Source organism: Bufo bufo, chromosome 7 (assembly GCF_905171765.1).
Source record: "Bufo bufo chromosome 7, aBufBuf1.1, whole genome shotgun sequence".
Taxonomy (NCBI): Eukaryota; Metazoa; Chordata; class Amphibia; order Anura; family Bufonidae; genus Bufo; species Bufo bufo.
Window position 1 is genome coordinate 14,306,911 of NC_053395.1, and position 12,031 is coordinate 14,318,941.

Here is a 12,031-nt window from a genome sequence, read left to right on the forward strand (position 1 = left end):
ACTTATACATCTACTTGTATATAGTGATATGGAGCATGCTGGTATAACCTGGGCATCTCCTGTATATAATTATATATGTACAGCTGGTATAAGTTGATTATTCTTAGTTCTGACCCAATTGGATGGGATAATGGTCTACTGTAGTGTTTCCCTACCAGGATGCCTCCAGCTATTGCAAAACTACATCTCCCAGCATGCCCTGACAGCCAAACGCTGTCTGGGCATGCTGAGAGTTGTAGTTTTGCAACAGATGGAGGCATCCTGGTTGGGAAAAGTTGGTCTACTGTGATAATATGAACAATGGGGGTTCTACAAAAAAGCTATTGTGGGGCAAAGTTAATATTCATGTTTTAAAATGAATGCTTTCCCCTTTTATAAACAAGTAAATAAGGACACAATGCTGTGGGGCTGGTGTGCAACTTTTTCCAGGGCTGGTCTCTATCCCCAGTCCGGCCCTGTGCATAACAATAGTGAAAGTAAAAGTAGAGGGATCAGAAGATCATGGCCACCTCACGCGTTGTCCTCCTTCTCCTCCTTCTCCATTCAGGTATGTTTTATATTTTATCTTGTTCGCAGAGAGGAGATCATGGAGAATAGAACAGTGTCCCAGAGCTCAGCGTGACGCCAGAAATACACGTCTGCAGCGCGGATGGTGACATGTAATATACTGTACAGCGTGTCCCAGCCGGGATCCCGGCTTCTCCAGCTCCTTGTATGATGTCTCTCACTGCATTAACCCCATGTGTACGGTAACTCTCTTTGCTGAGATACTTGGCACAACCAGTGAACTGAAGGGATTTCTGTTAATGCAGTAAAGTAAAAAATAGTTTTTTTTCTAATCTCATATAATGCATTTAACTCCTTGAGGTTGAGCGGCATAACAGTTCAGGACAGGCAGGAATCCTTAGTAAGATGTAGGTCCCATCTGTGTGAGGCTTAACTGCAGCTGTGGTGGACTAGGTCTATTACAGTATGTCATTACTAGGGATGAGCAAATCGACTTTGGATATAACATCCGAAATCGATTCGCATAAAACTTAGTTCCAATACTGTACGGAGATCCCGCTCTGTACAGTATCAGAATGTATTGACTCCGATGAGCCGAAGTTATTACTTCGCGAAGTCTCGCTGGACTTCGCATAATAACTTAAGAAATTCATTTATACTGTAAAAAAACATTTCCCGAACTCGCGTTCGGTTCCAAGACAACCAACCAGAGAAATCTCCAATCTCAGCCTTTTAACCCTCATAATTAGAGATGAGCAAATTGAAGTTGACGAGTTTCCTCATGCTCCGTGGTAACGAATGGCATTTTTTCGGCTGCTGCACGTGTGAGGACATGGAGCAAAGAATTCTGGGAAAGAGGGATCACCCACAATGCCATGCATGCAGCCAATCAGCAGACAGCCAGCCCCTGTGATGTCACAGCCCTATAAATAGCCTCAGTCATCTTGGATTCTGCCATTTTCCAGTGTACTTAGTGCAGGGAGAGACGTCAGCAGGCGCTAGGGACAGTGCTAGGAAAGACTTATTTGTGCTGAAAAAAAGATTTACAAGTTCAGGGAAATATTATTCAAGGTGTAGGGAAAGAATATCCACACTATAAAAGGAGAACAGGGTCCAATAGGAGAGTGTACAGCCTGGGTAATAGGAGCAATTCTGTTACACCTTGCTGCACTAATTGGGGAACCAAATTGGTGTTTTACTGCTGCTTTTAGGTTGTTTGCACTATATGATACATCAGTAATTCCAGAAAACCTTGCTTATGATTGGGGTACAAGTTCTGTGATACAGCCATTTACGGGGAGTCATAATTGCCGTTCTGCGGTGAAGTTACATTGTACTACAGCCATTTACATGGTGTATTAATAGGATAGATACGTACGTCCTATTAGCCGTCCTGCAGTGAATTGTGATTGTTATATTTCTTTTTTTGGGGTGTATTAATAGGAAAAGAATACATCTTAATTGGCGTTCTGCGGTGAATTGTGATTGTTATTTTTTTTTGGGGGGGTTCATTAATCAGAAAAAATATATATATATATCTTAATTGTCGTTCAGCGGTGAAGTTACATTGTACTACAGCCATTTACGGGGTGTATTGAAGGGAAATAAACCTACTTCCTATTATCAGTTCTGTGGTAAATTGTGATTATAATTTATTTTTTTTGGGGTGTAGTAATAGAAAAAATAATTTGCCTTAATTGCCGTTCTGCGGTGAATTGTGATTGTTATATTTTTTTGGGGGGGGGAATTTGTTAATCAGAAAAAATATATATATGTATTATTGCAGTTCAGTGGTGAAGTTACATTGTACTACAGCCTTTTTTGGGGGGTATTATTTTAATTTAATTCTTTTATTATACAGTATGTCAGACAGACAGGTGACAGGCCCTTCAAAGGGAACGGGCAGTGGCCAAAATGTTTATGTCGCAGGCAGCAGGAGTCGCAGCGAGAGGCCTGAGCTCCGGGTGTCGTCTAGCGGTCATGTCTTGACCAGCAACCTAGCGGTGCTTGAATGGTTGACTCGGTCATCGACTTTGTCGCAAGTGACATCAGACACCCTTAGCCAAGAGTCGGTGGGTTCCTTTGAGACGACGCTTAGTTGGCATGGCAATGGCCTGGGAGCAGGCCCTGTGCCCCCACCTGTCCTGAACCTTCCTCTGTCATTTTCAGTTCCCTCAGCGCGAAAAGTATTATATGCCATAGACTTGGCTCTACTTTTTAGTGAGGACGAGCTACTAGAGGAAGTCAGCAGCTGCTGCCCAGCCCAGATCTGGAGGAGACATCTGCCACTTCCTCCGGTAGACAGACCAGTGATGATGAGAGTCACGTGGGAGCAGGTGTTGCAAAAGGTCAGGCTCCTGGTCCTAAGACAGTTGAGGGGGACATCAGTAACGTACAGACAGTAGCGGATGATGATGATGATGTAGCCGATCGCACTTGGGAGCTGGGTTAAGAAGGGGCTTCATCATCATCATCATCATCAGGAGAAGAGGGTGGCAGCTTGCGTGTGAGGCAGCGGCAGAGCCAGCAGGTTGGCAGCGTGGCTGTGAGTCAGCAGGGTGACAGCAGTGGGAGGTCGGCAGCCAAAACGTGCCCGGGGTAGACCACCAGCTTTGCAGGAGCCTACCGGCCCGGAAGGTACAGGTGCAGGGATTCACAGAGGCAGCGGTAGCAGGCAGTGTTGGGGGGAAAATGCCATACTCAGCAATGTGGCAATTTTTTGTTAGGCCGCCGGAGGAGGTGAACATGGCCATTAGCAGAATTTGTGGGCAGAAGGTGAAGCGTGACCAGGGTGCCAATGTTGGCACCACGGCCCTGCGTCAACACATGCAGCATCACCATAAAGTGGCCTGGGAGAACTGTGGCTCCGATGTAGTGGTCCAGCCTGCCGCAGCAACCACTGCTCACCCAGTGGCATGCACCCAATTTCATGCAGTAAAAGTTCCACCACCCCAGCCGAAGGGAGCTGTCTGTCCTTCCCATCATCTGCTGGTCCTGATGATCCTGCTCCTCGTCCTCCTACTACTCGTCTGTCATTCCATCAGCAATCGATCACCAAAGCGATTGCCAAGAGACAATAGTATACGTGCACTCATCCAACGGCGCAGAAGCTAAACGTGCTCCTGGCCAAGTTGCTGGTGCTGCAGTCCCTCCCTTTCCAATTGGTGGATTCTGCACCTTTCAGAGAATTGATGGCTTGTGCCGAGCCGAGGTGGAGAGTGCCAAGCCGTAATTTCTTTCCAAAAAAGGCAGTACCAGCCCTGCACACATATGAAAAACAGAAGGTGGGCCAGTCCTTGAGCCTGTCGGTGTCTGCCAAAGTGCACGGCAGCGCCGACGTGTGGAGCTGTAAATACAGTCAAGGACAATATATGTCCTTTACGGCCCACTGGGTGAATGTGGTTCCTGCAAAGCCACACCAACAACTTGGTCAGGTGAGGCCTCTTCCGCCTCCACTTTCTCACGCCATTGGTGCTGCGACAATATCTGCCTCTGCCTCCTCATGCTCCACTGTGTCCTCAGCCTCCACTGCAGGTACAATTCACAGTGATCCTCCAGCATACCACATGTTCAGGGCACAGCAGTTTCACGTTGTTCTGCACCTAGTTTGCTTGGGCGAACTGAGTCACACAGGGGAGGAACTGTTCTGCGTCCTTCAGCAAGAAATAGAATTCTGGCTTTCTCCTCGACAACTCAAAATCGGAACCATGGTGACTGACAACGGGAAGAACATGGTGTTTGTGCTGCGTCAAGGAGGGCTGAGCCATGCGCCTAGAGATGAGCGAATCAAAGCTGACGAAGTGGAATTTGATCCGTATTTCAGGAAAAATTAGATTCACACCGAAGCCGAATTTCCTAACGCTTCGTAGTAACGAATCACATTTTTTTCTAAAATGGATGCTGCACTTGTGAGGACATGGAGAAAGGAACTCTGGGAAGGCGGGATCACCCATAATGCCATGCATGCAGCCAATCATCAGCCAGCCCTGTGATGTCACAGCCCTATAAATATCGTCAGCCATCTTAGATTCTGCAATTTACCAATGTACTGTCATGGATGCGGTATGGGTGGGAAACTCCACACCGAGCACAGGAGGGAAGGGGAACGTAACGAGGCCTGGAAACTAGGGTACAGGAGAAGAGATTCTAAGAGCGATGCCTGTCATATGCATGTCATACTGACTCACAGTATTATTTCCCTACCACAGCAGACTCCCTATGCGTGTTCCTGCAAGGCACAGTGTTGTACACCACTATAAAGGCTCTCTGCAGCCAGGAAATAGCCGTTTTCTAACACGATTAGCCGCGATTAAATTCGAATCAAACCAAATTTTTTCAAAAAATTCGGTGAAGCGGCCCAATCGAAGTTTTCAAAAATTCGCTCATCTCTACATGCGCCCTGCATGACGCACGTGTGCAATCTGGTTGTAAAGTGGTTCCTGAAGTCTTCACCCCATCTGCAAGACATCCTGAAAATGGCCAGGAAACTTTGCCTGCACTTCCGCCACTCGTACACACCCTCCTTGAGCTGCAGGGGCAGAACGGCGTCCACCAACATAGGCTGATATGCAACGTTTCCACCCGTTGGAATTCCACCCTCCATATGTTGGACCGATTATATGAACAGAGAAAGGCCATTTACGATTTCTTGATGATATAGGCGGACAGAGGTACTCCCCTGTGTAACTTCGATGTTAGCCAGTGGCAGCTCATGCGTGACACCTGCCATTTGCTCGGGGCCTTTGAGGAGGCCACTTTATTTGTCAGTCGCCAGGACTACAGGATGAACAACGTCATTCCACTGATTCATGTCCTGGAACCGATGCTGCTAAATCTGGCTGGCCAGGGGACAGGAGACGTGGCGACTACATCTCACAGCCACATAAGCCCTGTGGGGGCTGAACTAGAGGAGGAGGAGGACATTTAAGCACAAGCAACGCGTAGAGAAATGGGTGGTTTTTCTATACGGGTGACAGGAGAGGAGGAGCAGGAGCAGCCAGAGGAGCTACAGGGCGATGAGGAACACAAGGTGAATGACTCAGACACACCGTGGCAGTATGCAGTGGAGCTGGAGGCAGGGAGTTCCTGCGAGTCACTTGCGCAAATGGCACGATGCATGCTCAGTTGCTTGCGTAGTGACAGCTGAATTGTCACCATTCGGCAGATGGATGACTACTGGCTCTCCACCATGTTAGACCCTCGCTACCTGTCCAAAATGGGGGCCTTTTTTTACACCCACTTAGAGGGAGGGCAAACTGAACTACTATCAAGACATCCTATGTAGTCAGTTGGCCGCTGCCTATGTGCGCCATCGCCCATCCTCACGCATGTCTGACCGGAGGGCCCTCTGTGCTCACGTTCCACTAGCATGGCTGCTTGGGTGGGTTGGGGTCCATCAGCAGCAACTTAAGTCTAGAGTCGCTTGTGAACAGTTTTCTACACCCACCTACTGAAGAAACTACTCACCAGCAGCAGCAGCTAGACATAGAGAAGAACCTGAACCAGAAGGTTGTGGCATACTTAGGGTACTTTCAAACTAGCGTTTAAGTTTTCCGGTATTGAGTTCCGTCATAGGGGCTCAATACCAGAAAAAAACGCTTCAGTTTTGTCCCCATTCATTGTCAATGTGGACAAAACTGAACTGACCAGAACGGAGTGCTCCAGAATGCATTCCGTTCCGTTTAGTTGCGTTCCCAGACTGGAGAGCAAACCACAACATGTTGTATTTTGCTTTCCATCCTCGGATGCGGAGCAAGAGGGATCCGGCATTACCCCTAATGCAAGTCAATGGGAACGGATCCGTTTTCTCTGCCACAATCTGCCACAATCGAAAACGGATCTGTCCCCCATTGACTTTCAATGGCGTTAATGACGCATCCGTCTTGGCAATGTTAAAGATATGTTAAAGATAATACAACCGCATTCATTCATAACGGATGCAGATGGTTGTATTATCAGTAACGGAAGCGTTTTTGCTGGACCCTGCCGGATCCAGCAAAAACGCTAGTGTGAAAGAAGCCTTAGAGTGCACCCTGCCACCCCACATTGAAGGTCCCCTAAACTACTCAACAACCAAACTCAAACTCAATTTGTGGCTGCAACTGGCTAAGTTTGCCCTGGACAAGCTTTCCTGCCCGGCCAGCAGTGTGGCATCAGAGTGGGTGTTTAGTGCGGCGGGGGCCATAGTTACTCCAAGGAGAACTCGCCTGTCCAGCCAAAATGTGGAGTAACTGACCTTTGTGAAGATTAATAAGGCGTAGATCAGCCAGGATTTTCAAACACCAGTGCGTGATGCATCAGACTAGATCATCCATTTTGCCATACCTACACTTTGACAAAAGAGACCTGTTTCTTCGGGCTACATGCCTCAGCTACTATTCTGATGCTGCCACCTGCCTGATGCCACACCTGCTGCCAGGTGCTCCTACAGCAACCCACCATCTTCAGCTGGTACTGGTATTGCCCCCCACCTCCCCACTATGTCACTGGGCCACTCTGTGGTCTCCTCATGCTGCTGCCACCACACCACTATGTCACTGGGCCACTCTGAGGTCTCCTCATGCTGCTGCCACCTCAACACTATGTCACTGGGCCACTCTGTTGTCTCCTCATGCTGCTGCCAGCTCACAACTATGTCACTGGGCCACTCTGTGGACTCCTCATTCTGCTGACACACAACTCGGTGGTCTCCTCATGCTGCTGCCACCTCACCACTCTGGGGTTTCCACATGCTGCTGCCACCTCACCACTATGTCACTGGGCCACTCTGTGGTCTCCTCATGCTGCTGCCACCTCACCACTATGTCATTGGGCCACTCTGTAGTCTGCTCATGCTACTGCCACCTCACCACTATGTCACTGGGCAACTCTGTCATCTCCTCATGCTGCTACCACCTCACCAATCTGTGGTCTCCTCATGCTGCTGCCACATCACCACTCTGTGGTCTCCCCATGCTGCTGAAAGCTCACCACTATGTCACTGGGCCACTCTGTGGTCTCCTCATGCTACTGCACCTCACCATTATGTCACTGGGCCACTCTGTGGTCTCCTCATGCTGCTGCCACCTCACCACTCTGTGGTCTCCTCATGCTGCTGCCACATCACCATTCTGTGGTCTCCTCATGCTGCTGCCACCTACTGCATCACTTTACAGCCTCTCTGCAGCCATGAAATAGCTGTTTTTTTAACGCAATTCGGCATGAATAAACTCGGATCGAATCAAATCTTTTTGGAAAATTCGGCCAACCGATTGAATTTTTAAAAAATTTGCTCATCTCTACTCATAATGCCACACTTGGGCTACTTTCACATTAGCGTTAGTCGGCTCCAGCCCCATTCACTATAATGGGGATAGGCCAGAGGTCCGGCCACCGCACGGTAAACATGCTGAGAGGCGGCCAGACAAAAAGTGCCATATCCTTTAAAAGAGTCTGTCACCAGTTTTATGTCCTATCTTAAGAAGCATATACTGGTGACAAATACCATGAGGAAAACGAAGGGCCACTTTCTAGAATTAGTTTTAGGAATTAATCCAACCTTTGTGCTCAAATCTGTACTTAGCAAGCCAAGCATTGGGGCTGTGCAATACACAGTGCGCGCCAGAGAGTCGTCAGATTCATGACCCCCCGGAGACCCTCTTCTGGAAATTTCTGATCTTCAGGCACCATGTCCGATCAGCGCCTTCCTTACACATTGTTATTCTTGTTTTCCATCAATGTTTTTCTATTTCTGTCTTGTTTTTCTCTTGCTTTCTTCTGCCTATAGTAGACATCTTAGGGTAGGGCCACATGGTCACACACGGGAGTAGTGGCAGTGGCATAGAGGGGGATTGTAGTCCTCACAGTGGCAATCCTGCTCCAGCATTGCCTGACTCTAGTGTGAAGTGATGGCAGGGGGCACACTTCCTTTCCCTCTGGGCACGCCCTGGTTTAGAGGCTCCTGCCTGGTGGTGGCTGGGGTGCCCTTGATGGTGGACGGATTTCAGGGTGCAGGGCAGGAAGAGAGGGGCCAGTGGAGATCGTGGCAAATAAACAAGCCGGCAATTTTCTCTCAGTCACATGTACTATAATGCCCAACTATGCACTGTAGTCCTTTAACAGATGGCCGTCCATCTCAACAGTGTGGCAGGCGCCTGAAGCAATATACCCTGACACATGCAGTAAAGTATACAGCCATAAACGTGTTACTTTCACTGGTTTTCTTATCCATGCACTTTGCTTTTAATGATCCTCAACTTTCTGCAGAGGTTTAATGTTTCCCTCAGAAGTGAGCTTTGAGTACAGTTTTTTCTGGCAGCTTTTCACAGGGATGGTGTTTCCCTGGATAAGGATTCTCCATTACCTCAAATGCTTGTGCACATACGCAGGATGCTGCTCACACACTGGTATCTGTTACACGGGCCGGTACACCAGCAACGACTATGCACAGCTTCTCTCTTCATAACTCGGCAGCAACTCACTAACCAGAGGGATGGGGTGAGCCCACCACCTGGCAACTGTCTTGAAAGTCTTCCAGTTAACTATTCCCTTCCCATATACAGCCTTTTGAGATACAAGTGCATAAATAAAGCCACATTAACCAATTTGTACTACTGAAAGTGCATACTTAGCAGTTCTGGCGCGAATTGAGGCACAACGGTTAGTGTCAGGTCTAAAATAGTGGACGTGATGGGGCGGGGACAGTCCACCAGGCCCATCTCAATCATCATAACTTCGGTGGATCCACCGCCAGATATAGGGGTTATTAAGACCGGCGTCTAAAACGCTGGTCTTAATAAATGACCCCCTTAGTTTCTGCAGGGAACAGCTGATCGGTGAGGGTGTCATTAATCCAGAAGTCTTGTTACACACATATACGCTGTATTCTGTGCCTTCCCACGCTTTACCCAGTATTGGTCAATTATATTGTAGCATTCATCTCATATGTATTACACACAGGTGCAGCTTTGGAGATCCGGGGTCCTAGCACTCATCAGGCTACAGTCGGCTCCGCTGCTCTCATTCCCTGTCACTACACAGTACAGAAACCTCCAGTGGATCTCCGATTTTTTGCAGCGTTTTGGCATTTCCAGGGAAAAGAAATTCTGAGTTATGATGATGATGTAAGAACAACGGATGCCAGATATTCTCTGAACTTAGAGAAAGCACTGAATGGAGAGGTGGATCTTTCTATATCGGAAATATTCCTATCAGATGCCGGGGTCTACACCTGTACAGTGATCTACAGCCCAGAGCGGGGGCAGAAGGACATCACAGTGCACATCACAGGTAACTCAAACCTTGTCCGTGCCGTGTGTACAATATCATTCCTCTGAATCCCTCTTGGGCCTTTTTCACACGAGTGTACAGATGTATGATGAAACAGCAGGCATGGGTATCCGTCAGTACTGCATCAGTGCTGGTATTCATTAGTATTTGGTTTTGGGCAAAAACAGATCCTTTTTTGTCCAAATACTGAATGAACAGTACCAACAAAGGAAAATTCGGATGTAAAATTGCAATAGGTATACATCCATATTTTCAGAAAGAGTGAAAATCAGCTTCAGCTTTCCTGCAAGGTGTAATATAAGGGTACAACCACGAGGTGCAGTCGGGTTGCGGTCATGCTGCCGTAAGGGAACAAATGCGGCCGTCCGCATGCGGTTACCTCACACACAAGCATGATTTTAAAAGGTTTTTCTGGGAATTAAGAAAATACTTAAATATTACTTTATTATAAATATATTACCAAATACCTTTCATTAGTTATAATGGCTCGTTTTACTCTCTTACTTGTCAGGGAGTATGATCCTGAATGCAGTTTAATATGATCTTCAGATGAATATCTGTAGGAATGGAGTCCATGAGGAGACATGAGGTATGGAGAGGAGGTGTGGATGTGGCTGATGAGCAGCAGCACGTGTATGCCATCTCCATTACCTCAGCCTCACATTACCTGTCCTGTCCGTCCTCTCTGTACTTCATGTCTCCTCGTGAACTCCATTCCTACAGAGATTCAGCTGAAGATCTTATCATCTGTATTCAGGATCATAATCCCTGACAAGTAGAGCAGAGAGAAAGATGAGGCAGCTCTTTAGCTCAGTGTTGTAAAGTAACTTGTCCTGCTGTGTGATTAGGACAGGTTTTGTGTGTTCTAATAGGACGGCGGCCATTTTCTTTCTCCTAATGATTGCTCCCTAGACAAAATGAACCATTATAGCTAATGAAATGTATTTGGGAATATATTTATACTAAAGTAATATTTAAGTATTTTCATTTTCTTAATTCCCGGAGAACCCCTTTAAGGTGCGTTTTTTGCCTTCGATTGTTTATGAATTGTTGTTTGAACTGGTGTGAATTTTAATGGTTCTTTAGCATTTCTGATTAATTTTAATTTTAATTAGTGATCCATGTAGTAAGATATGTCACACATACACCAAAAGTGTCTGATCAGCACACACACTTGATTTTATTGAACCCTCATCGAGGTGTATTGCACTGTAAATTAATGTGGGTTTGCGGGACATTCTCCTCATGGACATAAGATGGCTGCTGACGTCCGCTATCTCTACATAAGCAGGTATATAAATAATACAGAATATTTTTTCAAAGCTACAATTGACATTTACCTTCCTTCTTATTTGAGACAGGTGAGGAGTTGATGAGGATTTCCAATTTTGCGCAATACATTGGAGAGTGGCTGTTAAAATATGACAGAGAACAGTCCTTTAGCGGTCCGAGTACCTATCGATATCAAGTCTTAACAGAAAAGTGTCGGGGTTAAATGGTAGATTGATCTTAAGAGAAGAGTATATTAGGAGGGCAGTTTCTTTCCAGAAGCCTGTAATAATTGGGCATTCCCAAAATGTATGTAGTAATGTGCCGACCTGATTACAGCCTCTCCAGCATAGACTGAGGGAATGGAGCCCATGGTCTACATCGAGGTACTTCTCATTATTAGACAGTTACATTAGGTTGTGATGTACACTTTTTCCTTTGCATAAGGGACCTAAATAGGTTTTCTACGTTCTCTCTAGTTATCTATCTTTTTGTTTATTTCATCTCTATCTTCATCTACCAGTTTATGTTTTCTTCTACACTTTACAGTACACGATACCTCTTTGGCCGACACGAAGCAAGAACCAACTAGAAGGTTGCTTCATTGAAGCACAATAAAGAATAGGATGATGCTTTACATAAATAAGTAATGTTATCAGAATAATTCTATTATATCGGAATTTATATTCTCCTTTGATTACCTGATTATAATGGTATTCTGCTTGACACTGTAACAAACCAAACTGTAATGTACTTTCTTTACCCGTTTGAAATGAAAAACTCAATAAAAACTATTGAAACAAAATAATACAGAACATTTTTTTTTTCAATTTTCAGTTGAGACAGCTCGGCCGCAGATTGTGATCACTGAATATAATGTTATTATAGACAAGGAGTGCGTCCTGCGCTGCTCCGTCACTGGATTCCACCCTATGGACATTGATATTGAATGGTTCAGGGGCACGGAGCGGATGACTGATGTCACTAT

General features: G+C 46.3%; 1 protein-coding gene across 1 annotated transcript in view; it reads left to right on the forward strand.

Annotated features, from left to right (window-relative positions):
- Positions 1-499: 499 nt before the first annotated feature.
- Positions 500-12,031, forward strand: part of LOC121008695 — a 99,034-nt gene continuing 87,502 nt past the window's right edge. The window contains exon 1 of the mRNA XM_040441392.1: positions 500-547. Coding sequence (XP_040297326.1) covers positions 502-547 — 46 coding nt within the window. The 5' untranslated portion in view covers positions 500-501. The remainder of the gene's footprint in view (positions 548-12,031) is intronic.